General features: G+C 42.7%; 1 protein-coding gene across 1 annotated transcript in view; it reads left to right on the forward strand.

The window, feature by feature from the left end:
• The window catches only part of LOC110075430 (glutamate decarboxylase 1), a 38457-nt gene that overhangs the window by 11452 nt on the left and 6813 nt on the right, over window positions 1–20192 (forward strand). The window contains exons 3-12 of the mRNA XM_072998523.2: window positions 352–594; window positions 2896–2986; window positions 6625–6737; window positions 10228–10343; window positions 12325–12404; window positions 13927–13981; window positions 16105–16221; window positions 16583–16647; window positions 17745–17823; window positions 18173–18322. Coding sequence (XP_072854624.2) covers window positions 352–594; window positions 2896–2986; window positions 6625–6737; window positions 10228–10343; window positions 12325–12404; window positions 13927–13981; window positions 16105–16221; window positions 16583–16647; window positions 17745–17823; window positions 18173–18322 — 1109 coding nt within the window. The remainder of the gene's footprint in view (window positions 1–351; window positions 595–2895; window positions 2987–6624; window positions 6738–10227; window positions 10344–12324; window positions 12405–13926; window positions 13982–16104; window positions 16222–16582; window positions 16648–17744; window positions 17824–18172; window positions 18323–20192) is intronic.

The following is a 20192-nucleotide window of genomic DNA, read 5'->3' on the forward strand; positions in this document are numbered from 1 at the left end:
TTCTCTCATACATAGTTTGACCATTGTGTAGCAGAGTTCATTCTCTCTGTTCCTGCTTCTCTCTCTCTCTCTCTCTCTCTCTCTCTCTCTCTCTCTCTCTCTCGTATGGTACACAGAGAACTCTACTTGAGGAAATTTTTATTTAAAAAGTTGGTTTATGAATCTATACAGTGAATGAATGAAAGAAAGGGCTTGAAATGACATTTTTCCTTTGTTCAGTTATGAATATAAAGGCACAAGGCCAATTCACTGGCAATGTGGCAATCTTATATGAACGCTCCTTTGCCAGAACATTACTCTTGATTGTACATTTCATTACACATCCCTTCCGGGGACATTTTTCTCCTCCAGATTTACTCCCTGCCCAGAATGGAGAGGAATGTACAGACCATTTCCTTCATGAAGTGGTGGATATTCTCTTGAGTTATATCAAGAAGACCTATGACAGAAAGAGCAAAGTGCTGGATTTCCACCATCCCCATCAACTTCTGGAAGGGCTGGAAGGCTTCAGTGTGGAACTTTCTGAACAACCGGAACCTTTGGAGCAGATATTGGTTGACTGTAGGGATACTTTGAAATATGGAGCTAAAACAGGTAAAAATGGAGAAGGGTAGATCTGCCATTTCCCCCAGTATTCAGTGTGTGATTTTTTTGGGGGGGGGGAAAGAGAAGTTGTTTCTATCCTGTCTGTGAAAAAATTGTAGAATTTGATAAATTCTTAGCAACAACAAACTGGAATTAAATGCCCCTCCATCTCAACGAGTCGCAGTCAATAGGAACTGGTGCTCTCAGCATGGAAAGGGCCATTTGCCTTCTCAACCCCGGAATAAAGACATAAGATAAGAAATATGGATTAAAACACAGGCCACACTTTATTACACATAGTCAGTGTTGCAAACCTCATTCAGACGGATGTACACCATCGTTCTGAAAAAACTCAGGCTTATCCAAGCGGATCCTCTGGTGACCAATCACTGATCCAAGGCCGCTGCAGACCGCTCTGCAGACCTCCCGGTTAACACTCCTGCGTGCTGTGTTAACAGAGAGAAAAAATTCCTGGCATCTCTCCATGCCAACGGAGGGACGATCGTTGACCACACAACATGCATTGCTGGATATGTGGCCTTCAACCGTTTCAGGTTGCGCAAAATGTCCAATATCAATGCCTTACAATATCAATGTCTGGCCAGATCATTGCCACCCAGATGTATTACCAACACATCTGGTGGAACCTGGCCAAAGGCTACTGCCCTACATAGCTGACTCCACAGCATTCCACATAGCCCTCTCCAAATGATGTGAGCACTGGCTCCAAGGCCCAAGTTGCTCCCCTTTGGGGATGTAGCCACATAACATGCTGCCCAATGAATATAGCTGTGGCCCAGAATAACAACGTGCCTCTGCCTCACCGTCGCCATGAGACCTGTAAAGATATAACAAAAGCAGGCACCTGCCTAGACATTAGGAGGTGTTCTGATGTATCTACAATAGATGGATAAAGACCATCGACCCAAACACTTAGTTTCATCTGTGTTATATCCCAAGGCTGCCATGGTGGATGCTGCACCAATTCTAAATGAATGTGTGCCAAATCTCAGCCCTGCACACCAACCCTATCCAGAGCTACATCTGTCAACTTCCAAAACTGATACTTTGTTAGTGGGGAAATCATCTTTGTGTTTAAAGAAATAGCCTTGGTCCTGCACCCGCACCTCTAGCCACGCAGTTGTGGCTCTCACGGTGCAAATGCTTTCCATATGGCAATATGCTAAAGTGAGTTGGGCACCCCTACCTAGTTGATCAGCCTTGGATCATCAAATATGTATTTGAACCATTACAGTACAAACATCCTGCCATTGCAGTGCTACCCTGGTCCTGTCATTCTTCCCTGTAGCAACTACCTTGTTAATCCGGAGACCCCCAGAAAACATCAACAAGGACGCCACTTTAAATAAAGCAATGCCGTATTGGTCCCTACACAAAAACTCCCACTGCTTACAAATTCTTTCTCACCGCGCAGGTCATATGGGAGCTCTAGTGTCCGGTACTCTACCCCTTTCCTTGGGCCAACCTTCGATAATTTTCTTGATGTGGTAATCTGATGAATAATCCTGATAGCCATTAAGATAGCATGGAATGCAAGTGCAGATAACCTACCCTATATAGTACCAGGCGCCAATCCAAACCTCTGAACCCAGTTCTTCAAAGGCCATGATCCGTGACGCAGCCAAAATAGAATCGAGTAGCAGAGCGCTGTCCTTCACCGTTGCCAGAAAAGGAAGAGGATGGGGAGAGGGGGAAACATCCCTTAAATAACCTAATATTTTCCACTCTCGCCCAATTGCTCTCGTGAGACCAAAACGTATCATGTTATCCAGGGAGGTGGCAAAGGTGAGCCACGCTCAACAGCAGCTCGAGCAATTGTCATGTAGCTGTGAAAGGTGGGGAGCAGTTGAGAAAGATAAGTGACCCTCACCATCAAAACTGAATATATAGGATTGAAATCTAGACAAAATTTAAGTGCTAAGTGTTCTGAACAATCCATCTGGATGGTGAAATATTTTGGTTTTAATTTTCCTCCCCTTGATTAAAAAAAAAAATCAAGTTTTTTTCTCTGTTCCAAATATGAAGAAATGTGCTTGCTTTTCCCAGAGGCACTACAATATATCTCAGTTCAGGTATCTAGGAGCACACCTATGCATACAAAATTTCACACCACCTTTGACAGAGCTGCCCAGATGCATTGACTAGCCATGGAGGTTTTAGGTTTGGACCTTGCTTCCTTTTTCACACCAGCTGTCTGCTACCTTACACTCCCAATGAGCTGTGCTGTAATGTAGCACATTTCTATATTTCTGCAGCTATGACATGTTTAAATTTATTTCTATTTTTAAGGACATCCTCGTTATTTCAACCAACTCTCCAGTGGCCTTGACATTGTAGGACTTGCTGGGGAATGGCTGACAGCTGCAGCAAATACAAACATGTATGTATCAAATTCTTAATTTTATATGGCATTATTTGGAGTGACAAGAGAACACAAACAGCCTTATAGAGAGCTGAACTAGATGATACAGTCGGCATGTCATTGGAAGCAGAATCTCCTTAAGAGGTAGAAGATGTCTCATTTCCTGAGTTTGCCCCAACCCACCTTTTGCATAATGACTTGCTTCTGTTCATTGGACACTGGGAGGCAAACTCAGGCTTCATTTGCAAGTTTAATTGCTTGGGACAGAGCTGAGTGAAGACTTTCAGAGAGAACATGATACTAACAAGAAATACTATTTTCATCTCTCCTTTAACATGTAGGTTCCACCCTGCTCCTTTTAAAATCATGCCTAGAACTTGCCAAATCTCTTTGTTAACAAAAAGCTATGTTGTGTACCATGATCTGGATGGCTATCACACAAATTGTACAGTGAATGGGTTAACTTTTCCAGTACGATCATGCCATTTCCCCTCTTTCTTCCAAAGATGGCATTTGGTGCACATTTTAGGATATACCATGTAATAATCATGATCACTCTCATCATCACACATGCCCCACCAATAACTTTGATGCAGTAAAATGTGGATCCTTTTAAGGACCAGCTGGATTGCTCTGTAAATCTTTAGAGTTTCCCCAGTAATAATGGCAAAAATCCCCTTGAAACTTTTAAAGAAATGAACATTTGCTGGTTGTGCCCAGTATTAATCACTTTGGCTGAATCATGCTTAATAATGTTATGCTATGTGCCATCAAGTCAGAACCAACTTATAGCAACCCTGATAGGGCTTTCAAGGTGAGTGAGATATTTAAGAAGTGGTTTTACCAGTTCCACTCCTCCCAGTGAGTTTCCATGGCTCAGCAGGGATTCAAACCCAGGTTTCCTGAGTCCTAGTCTGTCACTTTATCCGCTATACCACACTGGGTATCCATCCTTAATAATAAATGATCATAAAAGCTATTTGGAGCAGAAGTATGACAACTCAATGTCATTTCCTGAAGGGTCCTTTTTAAATTCCTTGCCCTGAACAAAATACTAGATGTTCTGACACCTTTTGCAGGCATCTTTGTTTTAGCCCATCTACCATTTCTTCTTCCATGCTATGTGAAATAAATCATATATTATTTCACAGATTTGGCAAATATTGCTCAAATGCTCCATCTCTGAAAATCTACAATTCCTGTCATTAACACTGTCAGTAATCCAGATTTTTGGCCCTATTACTTTATTCACATCTGTGACATTAAGGATCCTGGAATTCATGCCCACAGTGACCCACCCCCACCCCAGGGCACTGTCTCCGAACTTTAAAAAGATGGATGGACAAGACTCTGTAGAATGTCAGTCTTCCATAATCAACATGTATGTTGTTGATAACTTTAAACATGAAACAGAAATATGTCCATGCCAAGTTCTCATATAAAATGGCAACAGATTTAATCAGATCCTCTCTGCTGTCCTAAATATTCAGAAATAGTATTGGACAAAAATAGTTTTTTGACTAAATTTGGACTTCAGGCCTTACATTAAAAAATGGTTTTCAAAAGCTTTCCAAGGCTATTGCTGTTCAGATTTAAAGACACTGACTCCTGCAATTCATTTTATTCCTTATGTAGAATCTTAGATTTTAAATGAGTAAATATCTTAAACATGTAGGTTTGTCAAGGGGAACCTTTAAGGCAACTAAAAGCAGCTCATGTTGCAGTCTATAAAGATATTGTATTTGTCCCATCTCTCTGATGGCAAATAAAGTTAACTAGTCTGGCTATGAACACTGTTTTGCCACTTCATTTCCACATTCTGAATTCTCTCTCTCCCCCTCCCCATCTTTATATTCAACTGATCAATGTTTTCAATGGATATATAAATGCTTCCAGAGCCGCTGAAACGTAGATTTACTTACACATTCATTTTTTTCATTCATGTGTTTGTTCAGCGATTGAGTCATTCACATTACATGCATTCCACTTTAAAGCCTCTAGAAAGACTTGCAATGAAACCAATATAGGCAATAAAACAACATTAACTCCTACAAAGAGGAGCTGTAAAAGAAGAATAGAGATCCAAGACAAATAAAAGCCACAATCAGTTAAACAATTGAAGCAGTGCCATAAAACTGGAAAACACAGCAGGTGTTCTTAAACAGCAAAGGAAGCAATGATTTTAACAGATATAACCATAATGTCCAGAAAGCTTCAAAACTTCTGTTGGTATTCAGCCTTCAAAAGTCAAACTTTACTTGGTCATGTAAATACGAGCAACATTAGGATTTCATGAACACACTGTGTGTAGAACACAAAGAGTTCTACACACAGTAAATCAGAATAAAAGTCCTCTCCCCCCCCCCCCCCCGTCTGTCATCTTGGAGAATATGATTAAGTCAGCAGAACAAAGAACTGGAAACGATAGCATTTGATTTTGACTTTCTGGAGTATGTCTTGAGAGCTTCTGAGACAGAAGCTGACATTCAAAGGACCACATGATTCATTCTACATGCTCAAAAGGCCTTGAAATTTATATCCAGCTGACAGCCCCCCCAGAAAGCACAGCAACCAGCTTTTGAAGTTCAGGGCAACTTGAGGACCAAACCAAGAAGCAGACAGATGGCACCCAGTTCAACCACAGAAGAAATAATTGCAGCTGTGAGATGAAGCCTTTCTCCATTCCCTGCTTAGCATGAATTCTAGGAAGTACCATGTCATTTCAGTTTTCTATTAATTTCATACACATGGCCCAGAGAGAGATGTTTTTTGCATGCCTCATGCTGCACATTGGACATGTTGTGCTATTTCTTCTTTAAATGTCTAATACATTTGCAATTAGTTAACACTTTCACTCCCTGCCTTTCCCATTTCTTCCTCCTCCTCCTCCTGTATTTTCTGGCTTTCCCTTCCTCTCCCTTTCTTCTGCCTTTAAAATACTTGTTTAAGGAGGAGTGGAGCTTGGGTTGCAACTGAATCAGCCTGTTTCCCTAAAGAATGTGGCAGCTGTGTGGGACCACCATGTGGAATTCATACATTGGACTCAGTCCAATGGGACTATACAGAGCAAGTCAGCTGTGTAGCAAAATCTTCTTTTACTGAGAGTGATGAATTGGTATGAGGGAACTCCATAGGGATTTAGCAAGGCTGTGCGGGAATACATGGAAATGGCTGTGGTAGCACCACAGACACTGAGGGAGCACATTGCAACTCTCAGGTTATGTGACGTGCAGGGTTTCAGTTTTTAGGGTGCCAGCTCTGTGAAATGACTTTTATGCTCATTTCCTGTCCACTCCCAGCTGAGTAACTTTTATGCTGAGTTAGTAATTCCTGCTATCTTGTTAACTTGTTAGAGTTAACTTGTTAGGAAGTAGAGCTTGTTAGGAAGTAGAGCAAGAAGTCCACATTGTGTATTTCACTCTGTCACATGCTTTGTGTCTCTGTCTCTCACACATATATATTATTTTGCAGTTGTTACACAATGGCCCATCTCGTCTGTGGCCAAATCTAGAAGGATGAAGATATTTAGCCTCCATGAAACAGAAATCATTGCTGATACAGTATTTCTTTATTTTTGTTTGTCAAGAATTTTGGATGAATTTCTTTCTGTGCCTCTTATATTTACAATGTGTTGCTTGTTTCAAAACCCTTGTTAGGTTTACCTACGAAATAGCTCCTGTATTTATTGTAATGGAAGAAATCCTGCTTCAGAAAATGTGTGAAATTATTGGATGGAGAAAAATTGAAGCAGATGGCATATTTTCTCCTGGTAAGTAGTTGCATTATAATTGCATGCTTTGTTCAGAACCTGGAGCCAACATAAGTCATTTGATGACGTTTACAATCTGAACAGGACTGGGAAAGTCATACTTGTGTAAATGCATAGATATTTATGCAAAACATCAAAGAAATAGACCCTGCATGCTGTGGGCAGAGATGATAAAGATATGCTTCAAACCAAATTGGCAAACCAAAACTTTAAGAAGAAAATGTTGGGGTTGTATCTTACAGCAAATCAGCTTAAGGAACTTCATGGATGGAAAGATTCCCACTCTGTCCTCCCTTTTAGAAACCCATCCCACTGACTTAATTGACACTATTTTCTCCAGAAAGTTGGTGGAGGTAAGGAATTGGGAAAGTTCCTTGAAAGGTCTTTTTTTTTTTGAAATGGAAACACTTAAAACCTAATTATAACAGGATCCAAGCCTTTATTTGTCTCAAGGACTGGTAGAGCTGTTGCCCTAGAAATGCTATATGCAAGGAGGGTGTGAAATTTTGGCTAACACCCTCTAGCTTACAGAGCAGATAGTGCAGGGACCAACAGAGCAGAATTAGCTCCAAGTCTCCCCAGAAAGAAAGCAGACCGCCGAAGAATTGATGCCTTTGAATTGTGGTGCTGGAGGAGGCTCTTGAGAATCCCCTGGACTGCAAGGAGAACAAACCTATCAGTTCTAAAGGAAATCAACCCTGAGTGCTCCCTGGAAGGACAGATCCTGAAGCTGAGGCTCCAGTACTTTGGCCATCTCATGAGAAGAAAAGAGTCCTTGGAAAAAACCCTGATGTTAGGAAGGTGTGACGGCAAGAGGAGAAGGGGACGACCGAGGATGAGATGGCTGGACAGTGTCTGCGAAGCAACCAACATGAACCTGACACAACTCCGGGAGGCAGTAGAAGACAGGAGGGCCTGGCGTGCTCTGGTCCATGGGGTCACGAAGAGTCGGACACGACTAAACGACTAAACACACACTCCCCAGAATACACCAGCCCTTTTTGGTTGTCTCATCAAATGGCACTTACAGTGTCAGTACTCACTCTGAGATATTGGAAAAAGAAAGAATAAAAGGTTCCATTTACTCACAGTTCTGAACCAATTAAGAATAGCATTCTGTATATGACTGGTTAGATGACAATGGCTTAACTGACTCATAACTGCATACTGACTACATGACTGCACTATGAACTTTAACAGAAAAATGATGGGAAAAGAGTGGGAAAAGTACTCTTAGGCAAATAGGCATGGCCTTTTTCAAAATCAGAGGCAGATCACCCCAGTTCAGAAAGGTCCCTCCCAGCCAAACTTCTTAAAGACAACATGCAAGGCTGAAAATAATTACAGCATATTTGTCTCAGGCACTGGTAGAACTGTGCTCATAGAAAAGCCACTTTGCTACTGGAGCTACTCTCTTCCTCCCCATAGATGGTGGCAACAAACAGCCTTCCCTAGACAGGACCCTCCGGTGGTGCTTCTCCAGAGGTTGGTGGAGGGCAGTGGAGGACAGATGCCTGCGGTGTCACCCCCCTTCAGATCATGAGAAGGCAAGCATTGCAGCACTCCAGTCATGAGTCATCATTGGCCATGTTGAAATGATTCCGCAGGGACCCTTTGCCCTGTTTGGCACTACCATGACCCACTTCCTGTCCTGGCCTGCTGCTGGCCTGGGAAGACTCTGTGCCAGCCAGCGGTGATGGTCTGGGAGGATGGAGGATGAAGCGTCTGGGGACGGGGTGGAGTGTTTGGGAAGGCTGCCTGGCCATTACTGGTTCTGAGGACTGGGAGATTTCTGGACCCTCTAGAACCAGTAACTCCTCAGATTCGTCTAAGAAGAGGAACAGCAGTTCTTTGGACATTGGAGGAAGCTCTGCTTCCATGCCTGTCTGCAAGGCCACCAGAGGAGGGATGGTGGTCATGTCTGGTCTCGTCAGAGGCTTTCTCCCTTTTGAGACCCCATGGCCACTGCCCTTTATTTTTGCCTACTCTATATATCCCTGCCAGCCTAACCACACTTTACAAATAAATGGGAGGAGAAGGAAAAATTAAGGGGAAAATACAGGAGAAGCTGTAGCCTTTTAAAAGGCTAAGGTAATATTTTTAAAAGGAGAAACAGGATGGTGGGGGGGTCTTGAAGGGTTTTTTACTTTTTTATTTTTTATTTTAAAGAGTAACTAGGTAGGTGGAAGAAGCAGGAAAACTAAATAGAATACTCCTAAATAAGTAAACAGACAACCGATCCCCACCACACCCACCCTGCCCAAATGCATGGATCAAAAAATAAGTAATTTTTGAACTAAAATGTGACCTGAATTAAAAAAGCCCTCCCCGGTGTCCCACTAATGAAAATCATAAAGAAAAAAAGTTTTTTTTAAATTGAGTATGTGCTTTTTCAGCATACAGGATAAGTGTCAGGAGCACACAGAAGCATCAACAAGCAAACAGCCAGCCAGTAAACCCTTCCCACACACATACACAAACACTCTGGAATAAATGGGGGGGGGGGAAGGTAAAATACATGCACATACACACCCCAGAGATTACCCACCCAACCCTAACCCTAAACCTCAAAAAATAACTAGCCTCTCAACTAAAATGTACCTAGCTAAAGAAACTTTAAAGCCCTCCCCAAATTTCCAGTATTTCAAATGATAATAATAATGAAAGATAGAAATGTAATTTTAAATGTTTTGTTGCCACAGTGAAAAACTGCTGGCTGCCTAAAAACACACAGACAGTACAGCAGGAGCAACTGCCCATGCGAAGACTTGACCATAAGTGGGCAATGGCTGCAGGGAAAATGCTTATAAAGTCTCTGAAAATCCCCACAGTCTTTTTAGCAGCACTATTGGCTTCCTGCCCTGCCAATCCAAGAGTCTTCAGGTCCCTCCCAGGGTTGCCCAGAGCTTCTGATTGCTGCAGATAGCACAGGAAGCCCCAAAGAGAGAGATGAATTGACGAATCAAAATACAGTAGATAAAAACGATGTTGCTTCATATTCATCAGGATCTCCAGTTTTAATGAATATGAAGCAACAATGTTTTGACATATCAGCAATTTTCTACGAATATCACAATTTGTTGTTGTTGTTGTTGTTGTTTTAAATTCATCCCCATTTCCAGTTGGGACTGTTCACTTCCAGTGGCCCAAAGGTAGACCTCAACCTATATACTGAACAGCCCTAATCCTTTGCATTTGCAGTAGATCAGGATGGGTTCATAATTCCCATTTTGTTATAACAGGATCTTTAAACTGATACTGTCCTTACCCTAAAGTTAACTACTCCCCCCACCCCAAAAAAAGCTTTGATAATTACGTAGGAATATTTGTGTAGAAGATCTGTGAGCTCCATTCAGCTCATTTCTGTTGGGGGATCCCAGGACTGTAATAAACAAACCAACCAACAGAGTAGATCCTGCAGGACTGAAGCTTGAAACTCATGTGATAAATATGTTCAAAATGTAACATAATTTACTTCTTTGTCTTTCAGGAGGCAGCATATCAAATCTTTACAGTATTTTAGTAGCCCGTTATAAACATTACCCTGAGATTAAAACCAAAGGCATGAAAGCCCTTCCCAACATTGTATTGTTTGTCTCTGAACATGTGAGTATGTCTTTTGCATAAAGGCTACCTCTACTTCTTGGTTGGCATTGCCTTTTAACAAGTAACAATCGAGTGATTCCCATAACGCCTGCCCTGCTCATCTTCTCTCGTTTTAGGGCTCATTATTTTGTTGTGGACACAAGTTAGCCATCCAGCTGACAGGGCTGTATTCTTGAGTGTTCTGGCAGCCAAACGATACCTTACAGAGAGCCTGTCATTGGGAGTGGAAAACTGTCAGTATTGCAGAGATGTGATTTGGCAGACTCTTCTGATTCAGGGGACGTGGTGGCGCTGTGGGCTAGACCGCAGAAGCCTTTGTATGCTGCAGGGTCAGAAAACCAGCAGTCGTAAGATCGAATCCACGTGACGGAGTGAGCTCCCGTCGCTTTGTCCCAGCTCCTCGCCAACCTAGCAGTTCGAAAGTATGTAAATGCGAGTAGATAAATAGGTACCACCTTGATGGGAAGGTAAACAGCGTTCCGGGTCTAAGTCGTGCTGGCCACGTGACAATGGAAACTGTCTTCGGACAAACGCTAGCTCTATGGCTTGGAAACGGGGATGAGCACTGCCCCCTAGAGTCAAACACGACTAACTAAATGTCAAGGGGAACCTTTACCTTTACCTCTGATTCAGTAAGCATATGTGCAGAAAAAACCTGTACTTATCTCCCAAGGACTAATCACAAAAAGATTATTTGCAAACTAGAGGAGGTGTGAAAAACTCCTGCTGTGACAATCAGCAATTCTCAATGACAGGTTATCTATAATGTCTGCCTTCTCTAGAGCAATGTTGTTAGTTGGTCGGTTTGCTTTGTTCTAATTCTGCAACCTCGAGTGAGCCGGACTCCTATGAAGGCCTTCAGGGCCCTACATCAACTCAGACACTGGCATGTTTCCCCCTAATCCTGAGTGCAGAGTGTACCCACAGAATCAGTTTGTGGGATGAGATGCCTGCCAGTTCTATCAACATTGTCACATTACCATGTCCACGCTTGAACTTGTCTGCTTCTGGAAGCTTAGCAAAGTCAGGACTGCTTAGTATATGTACTGTATGTGAAACAATAGGGAAAACCAAAGATCTCTAAATAGGTCCAGGAAGCGCATCTTCCAGTCAGTGTTAGTGATACTGGGATGGGTGAGCCAAGGAACTGACTCAAGGAGCCCTTTTCCTAGGTTTTTAATATTGTCCCTGCATGTGAACTGGTGTCATCATCTAGCATGTAGGCTACCCAACTGCTGGTTTCTTGCCCTTTGCCACACAAATGAGAGAATGCACACTAGGCAGTCTAATCACTTTTCTCTAAAGCAATCGTTTAGCAGAGCAATCCTATATGCAACTGCTCTGAAGTCCCACACTGTTGCTTTGAAGGTTCCTATGTTTCGTGACATACGGCTGCATGCATGTGCATGTACATATGCACACTTGCACACACCTATGCTATACGACTTATATACCCAGTCTTTCATTTGATTCTGTTTTAGTTGGCTGTTTTTAATCCAGCTGTACCCAAACCATATGCATGATATGTCAAATTAGGTGTCCCTCAATTTGGGCCCTTCCTAATGTTTTAGACTACAGCTCCCAGTTGGATACTTGGGATGGATCAGACTGGCAGTGCAAAATGTTTGGAGGGTCTGAGGCTGGGTAAGAGTGCACTAAAAAAATATCAGCAGTGAGTGTCTTCTTTTCTTGCATTATCTTTTTCTATTTTGCGACCCTCAATATAAACCTTGTTTCAAAATAGGATAAAAAATCCACAACAGAAAATAATACGTTGGTATAAGATTGTGGCCTAGGTAAGTTTATGTTTCATTTGAATTATAGTCTTATTGATGTCAACAGGAAAGGAAGAGGCTAAAACCCCAGTGTCATCTTTCTTCATACATCTTTAAGACAGAAGATATGATGAAACCCTTATTTTAATGCTGATGCTTGTTGTGATCCTTCTTCTCTTTAACCTTTTCATCCTTACATCTCCCAGAGCCATTACTCTGTAAAGAAAGCTGCTGCAGTTCTTGGGATTGGGGTGGATAATGTGATTACTGTCAAGTGCGATGAAAGGTGAGACCTGTTGCAGCTCATGGTGCATATGTCTTCCATCATGCAATGTCTATGCCTATGTTTGTAGAGAGAGCAACACAGGAAGCTGGCTGATCATACCATTGGTAATATCAGGTTCAAATTACAGTGGTGCTTCACTTAACTAGGATAATCCGTTCCAGCGAAATCGCTGTAGAATGAAATCCTTGTTAAGCAAAATAAAAAAGCCCATTGAAACGCATTGAAAACCCTTCAGTGCATTCCAGTGGGCTGAAAACTCAGTGAAGATCCTCCATAGGGGCGGCCATTTTCACTGCCTGTAAAGCGAGGAATCCATCCTAGAAAACAGCGGGGGGCCATTTTGTACACCCGGTGGCCATTTTGAAACAATCAGCTGTTTTTAGATCATCGTAATGCGAAAGTCGGTTCCCGAGGCAGGGAACTGATCATCCTGAAGCGGATTTTCCCCATTTAAACCATCATTTCGCGATTGCTTTTGCGATCACAAAAACCTAATCGTCAATCGATTTCCTCATTAAGCGAGGCAATCATTAAGCGAGGCACCACTCTCTCTCTCTCTCTCTCTCTCTCTCTCTGTGTGTGTGTGTGTGTGTGTGTGTGTATGTATGTGTGTGTGTGTGTGTGTGTGTGTATGTATGTATGTATGTATGTATGTATAATATATATGTGCACTGAGCATTGTTCAAACTGCTCACACATTTAAATGCATAAACATCTCCTTGATTGTGGATTAGCTCATTCACAAATTGTTTTGGTTTTTTATTAACAGATTTCATAATTTTTCAAATCTGTATCTCTTTGGGGGCACTCTGTTAAAAGTCTACTGGGGAGGAGATTCCCTTCTTCACTGGCCTCACCACTGAGTCCAGCAGCTGCCTCCTGTTAGCTGGCATTTTATTTTCTCACAGTGCTCCAGGTGCTGTGTCATTTCAATTTTCCTCCCAAGCAGTACCTGGATTAGTTTTGCTGACAGGAAGGAAATGGAAGAAGATTCGATTGAAGCCCCATGCTTTCCTCCCTTGTGACTAACCTTGGATGACAAGAAGCTTGGGGTTGAGCTCCATAACCCTGCCTCCCCCAATGCATCTCTAGAGCATTCCTCACACTGGGGTGGAATCCCAAGATCTCAGGCAAGAAGACTTCTCTGGTCCTGTAGGCTCCCTGTGCAATTTGAACCTGTTTTGATTAGGGAGGCAGAGTTACTCCAGTAGGAAAGACTCCACATTACAAAAGTTTACTCTCCACGGCATTCAGGCTGCTGAGCTCACGAGGACATGAGTAGGGTCAAGGAGTTCATTCCTGGCCTCCCCATGCTATGCAAGTCTAATCAGGTGGGAAGGGATAGATTGGGATAAGGATTGAGTTGGAGCAGTAGTTTTGCTCATAGATTAATAGAGACCCTGTCATTATCCTCTTTACCCTCCTCCTCCTCCACCTCCTTGATATATCATCATCATGTTGTTGGAAATGCCATTTATGACTCTTATTAACAGATGCTTTTCCTTTCTTCATATCTTCACAGGGGAAGGATGATTCCCTCTGACCTGGCAAGAAACATCCTCAAAGTCAAAAGACAGGTCTGATTATTATTTTTCTGTCATTGGCCGGAATTCTATTTGTAGCCACACAAGGCTTGTGTAACTCATTGCAACTAATTGAGGCTAACTAACGAGGCACCAGGGACATCTCAGTTGCGTGCTCTTGTGCCTGATCAGATGAATGACCAAGGCATGCCCCAGCACCTCATCAATTAGCTGCAGTTAGGTATTTCCCAAAATGAAGAAGATTTCCCCCCACGCCTAAAAAGAAGCAAAGAAATTGCTTTAACAAAAATATATATCAAAAGCCATTATACTTTTGGTGAAGTTCTTTGGAGTAGAACCTAGGTTTTTTGCAATTACTTTTGTTATAAGGGTCCGAGCCATAGAGCCAGCGTTTTGTCCGAAGACAATCTTCCGTGGTCACGTGGCCAGTGTGACTTAGACACAGAACGCTGTTACCTTCCCACCGAGGTGGTCCCTATTTATCTACTTGCATTTGCATGCTTCCGAACCGCTAGGTTGGCGGGAGCTGGGACAAGCGACGGGCGCTCACTCCGTCGCGTGGATTCGATCTTACGATTGCTGGTCTTCTGACCCTGCAGCACAGACCTCTGCGGTTTAGCCCGCAGCGCCACCACGTCATTCTAAAAATACCCAACATTTAAACATTTAAACTGGTAATGGACAGCCGCTATCAATTGTTAGCTTTGGTGTCAGCAGACTGTGAGGGTGGCATAGCTTGAAAAGCCTGCTTCAACAGCCAGGTTTTGAGCTGCTTCTTAAAAATCACCAGAGAAGGGCCCAGGTGGATAGTAGATGGTGGGTTATTACATAGCTGGGGAGCAACCACTGAAAAGGCCCTATTTCTTGCCTTCTCCCGCCAAGCCTCTCTCAAGGTCAGCACTTTCAGCTGTCCCCTATTGGTAGGTTTGTATTTTTCCTGCCTTAAAATCATCTGATAAGGGTTTATTGCTATTGCTGTATTTCAGTTTGTTAACTTATGCTTATTGTTCCATGCCTCAGTATCTGATGAAGGGTCTTTGTATCTGTCTGCCCGCATATGCATGAAATAAAAGATGAAAGGGAAGACAATTTGAAAGTGCCCTGAGACTGGGGCAAAAAAATGGGAAGACTCTTATGCAGATGAAGTGGATGGGGGACATATTGCTATTGTTTAAAATACAGTAGGACTGCAGTATCCATACGGGACCAGTTCCAAGCCCCCTCCACAGAGGTTGATAAACATGAACGTTCAGAACACTATACACTACATGTTCTCTGATCCCCTCTAGTGTCCAGTTCTGGTAAATACACCCTAAAAATACATATACAGTGGTGCCTCGCAAGACGAGCGCTCCGTTTTATGACGAAATTGCATTATGACGAAGTTTTTGCGATCGCAAAAGCAATCGCAAAACAATGTTTCCTATGAGGGATTTTCGCTTTGCGATGATCGGTTCCCTGCTTCGGGAACTGATTCTCGCAAAACGACGATTTTCAGCCAGCTGATCGGTGGTTTCAAAATAGCCGCCAGGTTAAAAAAAATGGCTCCCCGTTCTTTTCTGGGACAGATTCCTCGCTGCACGGGCAGCAAAAATGGCCATGCTATGGAGGATCTTCACTGGACGGTGAGTTTCAAGCCCATAGGAACGCATTAATCGGGTTTTAATGTGTTTCTATGGGCTTTTTAATTTCGCTTTACGATGTTTTCGTTCTACAGCGATTTCGCTGGAATGAATTAACATTGTAATGCGAGGCACCACTGTAAATATTTTTTTTTCAGGGGATTGTTATTTAGTATTTTCAGGCACTGGTAAATGAATCAGCGAAAATTGATCCTATGGATAGAAGAATCTTTGTGCATTTATTGCTTTTCTGTCCACCAGCTTGCAAAGCAAAGCACAATCAAACAGATACAAATATTCTTCCAAAAAAACAGGTTTAGAACCATTTGAAAGTGAATTTTGAGACCAGCTTTAAAGGTACAGGAACTGATGATGTGTCCAGTGTGACTGAACACAGATAAAATATTTTAGCTCTGTACCATTGGACCACCCTCTTCCACAGCAGTACATGGTCAAAGGAAGTCTGAATTTTTGTGATTCGCTGTAGCAAGCCCTCTTCACTAGTGGAGGCAGTCATTTTGTTTTCTTTTTCAGGGTAAAGTCCCACTCTATGTCTGTGCCACATCTGGGACCACAGTGTACGGAGCCTTTGATCCTCTTGTCAGCATTGCCGACATTTGTGAGAAGTACAATCTCTGGATGCATGTAGACGTAAGCTTGTTTTCCTTTTTATTAACCTGTTGTAGTTACCTAGTAATAGAGTGAAGCTAAAAATTTTGCTTCGGCTATTTTTCTTTCCAGTTTCTCTCCCCAGACACACCTACACACAGATGTTTTTAGGATGAAAAAACAACGTATTGATTGGTGCCTTCTAAGATCAGAAATCCTGGAAAGGATTACCATAAGTTAGGACTGTCTTATCGCACTCCTGCACTGGCCAAGGAGGCACCAACCCCCTTTGGGGTGTGAACCCCTCAGAAACAGACTGACTATGTTTCAGATTATTAGCCTATTTTGTATGGTTACTGGCAGAAAATGACAAGATCTAAAATGTGTTCTTTATTTCTGATAGGCAGCCTGGGGTGGAGGTTTGCTACTGTCAAGGAAGCATTCCCATAAACTGAGTGGCATTGAGCGGTAAGCACCCTGTTGTGTTTTTTATTTGTGCTGCATTGAATTTAACACCTTTCCTAGTCATTTCTCTTAGTTTCTGGCATTTTTCACAACAGAATATGAGAAATAGCGCTATAGTAATAGTGATGCATAACATAAGCAGCTGCTTTTCAGTTCTCTTCCCTCCCCCCTCACCGAGTGCAGTGAATTAACACATTGAGAGAAGAATATTCTAAAGCAGTGGTTCCCAACCTTGACTAGCCAAGGTGTTCTTGGACTGCAGCTCCCAGAAACCCTGGCCAGCACAGCTGGTGGTGAAGGCTTCTGGGAGTTGCAGTCCACAGTCATTTGGGTTACTCAAGCTTGGGAACCACTGTTCTAGAGCAGGAGATCTTAACCTTTTTGAAAGAATTGCCCCCTTGAGCCATTGAGGAAGTTATCATCGCCCCCCCTCCTGTGGTGGTGGCACTGCCGCCACGGGAGGGGGGGCAATGATAACTTCCTCAATGGGGTGGTGGCGGTGGCACCGGATCCGCTGCCAGCCCCAGCTGCTCTGGATGCACCTGCCGGATCGGCTGCCAGCACCATGGCTGCAGCCACCTTCTCAGGTTTGGCTCACTCTATCGCCGCCCTATCATCCGCCTTCTGTTCCTTTACCCTCGCATTGCCCCTTTTCATTCCATCGCCCCCCTGAAAAATGAAATCGCCCTCCCAGGGGGCGATTTCGCCCAGGGTAAAGACCACTGTTCTAGAGGACAAAGAAACAAAGAACAGAGTGGTAATCATGTTTCTATTATCTAGAAGGTGCACAGATCTCTTTTCTCTGGGTATCCATATGCTTATAAGGTTTTCAGCAGAAATTGCTATATTCTTAAAAGTTTTACCCAGTTTTTTTTTCTTTATCATCTGACTCCCCCGTGTTCTTTTTCAGTTGCTTCGATGATGCTTTGAACTTTAAGGAACAAAGTTGGCATTATTAACAAGCTATCTATGAAATTTGAGAAGGTTAATGGCTTTATACTGATGCTTTCTACTAATATTTATGTGTACACTTGTGCGCTTCAGAATATATCACTGGTTCTGAAATATTTATTGTCTTTTAATTTTTTTTCTTCACCTAGAGCCAATTCTGTCACCTGGAATCCTCACAAATTAATGGGAGTCCCATTGCAGTGCTCGGCCTTTTTAGTCCGTGAGAAGGTATCACCTTTTCTCTTCCCACCGTGCGCAGACTTAAACGTTTCTCATCAAATCACACAATTCAGCCTCACCAGATTTAAATATACCTGCTAGGGAAAGACCTGCAGGATAACTCTCACATGAGCACCACTGGAGCTGCTATTTTATGCATGCTAGAGCTTAGAAAAGTTACTTTAGGGGGCCTACAACTTTCAGAATGTTCTAGTCAGCGTGGCCATTTGGGCAAAGAGATTCTGGGAACTGTGTTGTAAAGGGGGATTTTTCATGCTCTGCCACACACTTATTTGAAAGCAGGTTAGAGAGCATTTCCAAGCACAGCGTTATCATAACATTTCTATATCTCTTCTAGGGTCTTCTCCAAGCCTGTAATCAGCTTTGTGCTGGATACCTCTTCCAGCCAGACAAACAGTATGACACATCTTATGACACTGGGGACAAGACAATCCAGTGTGGCCGACATGTTGATGTCTTCAAACTGTGGCTGATGTGGAGAGCCAAGGTAGGAGTTATCTGATGCATGAAGTCATTGAGATAGAAAGCTACAACAGATATTTTGGTCTGAGGAGTATTTACATTCATGGAGACTTGAAGTGGTAAAAATGGAGACAAAAGGAGGAGGGAAGATGCAGCACATGTGAACAGGGGAAGGACAACAGGGGAAGAAAAATTGGAGTTATTTCGACCTTGCATGCTACCTTTTTGTAGGCTTGGATGGGAGGGATCTTTCTGGGTTGAAGTGATTGTCAGTCAATCCAGCAGTAGCCAGTTCTTCCTTCTCTGCCTCTGATTTCAAAGATAGCCACACCTCTCTTCTTAATAGTCTTTTCCTTCTCTTTTTAGTCCGTTAGCAGTTAGGGCTATTAGTGTTTAGTCTGCATGAGTGCTATGAATCTGTCGAGGCTTGTTGCTATAAGCAATCATTTTTGTACAATATGCTGGTTTTGAGCCGTTCAACTGTGAGTAAATGAAACATTTTATTCATCCTCTTACCAATGTCTCAGAGTGAGTTTTTGCGACTGTAAGTGCTAGTTGATAAGAGAAAAAGGGTGGTCAACTCTGGGGAGATTTGAAGGACCCCACATTTAGTTCATGCAGAGCATTGGCTAAGCCTGTTTGGTCTCTCTGTTGCCCCTTAATGCCATGCAGAGTACTCCAAATAGTGTCAATAATGCAGAACATCAGGGTTGAGTCTACCATTAGTCAAAGTGAGAAGTTGCCACAGAGAGCAGATGCTGTAGGGAAGAAAGCAGAGGCAAGTTCCTGGAAGACAGGACTACGCGAGGGATGCAGTTTGCTATCCACCCCCACCAGAAGCTAGTGTACTGCTGTCTGGCACAGTACAGGATGCTGTCTTGTCACCACTGTGGAAGTAAGATTCAGAGGCCCATTGAGTCACTTCAGTGCACAGAATGGAAGAATGGGGTTCCATTTTGTATTTTGTCTTGTTGTAGCTCTGAAAGATCAAGGAAGTTTCTCTACCTTTATTGATAATCTCACAGAAGACACTTTGAATTCCACAAGTTCTTGAGGAAGAACATGTAGAATTCAAAAGATATCTTCTCAGCCACTGATATAGCAAACAGTATCAGACTGAATGAAGAGATCTGGATTCAAATTCCTGCTCTGTCATGAAGGTTCCCAATTACATCTGAGCAGCTCACCAATTTCTCAGCCTATGCTTTCTCAGAAGGGTTGTTAACATTGATAATGTCAAACAGCACCATGGACATTTGCTTGGAACCCTGGAAAAATGATAGAGTATGGTGGTTTCTTTCCAAGATGTGATATCAGAAAACTGTACACAGTACTTCCCAATGGATGTTATAAGAATAAAAACAAACACTGATGTAACTATTTCCAAGAGGCAAAATATACCTTCTCATCATACATGACTATTGACTAGAGACCAGCATGAATTTAAAAAATGAATCACTAGATTCAGTGAATCAATGCCCCTGACAAATCACGAATCAATGAATTTTAGTGATTTTTGATTCATTGTTTTGTTTAGCTATTAAATGCCCCCCAGGGCAACTAGAGACACCAAAATTGCAGGAAGGCTTCCTCTCACTCTCCTCTACAATCCCTCCAAGCTTGGTGAAGATTGGGTTTCCCCAAGTCAGCTACTAAAGGGTACTTTCCAGGGGGGGGGCTCACTTTGTGGGTGTATAACTTGAATGTTTGAAACTCAATCTTCTCCAAACTCGAAGAAGCTTCTCTATGATTTTGGTGACTCTATATGCCGGGGGGGGACTTTACTGGGGGGCGGCTCCTTGTGAGTGTATAAATCAGACATCCAAAATCCAAACTTCACCAATTTGCACGGCTTATAGTGGAGAGTCAGGGAAAGCTGACCGTCTTTAGGTCCT

The sequence above is a fragment of the Pogona vitticeps genome, chromosome 4, assembly GCF_051106095.1.
Source record: "Pogona vitticeps strain Pit_001003342236 chromosome 4, PviZW2.1, whole genome shotgun sequence".
In the NCBI taxonomy this organism is placed as follows: domain Eukaryota; kingdom Metazoa; phylum Chordata; class Lepidosauria; order Squamata; family Agamidae; genus Pogona; species Pogona vitticeps.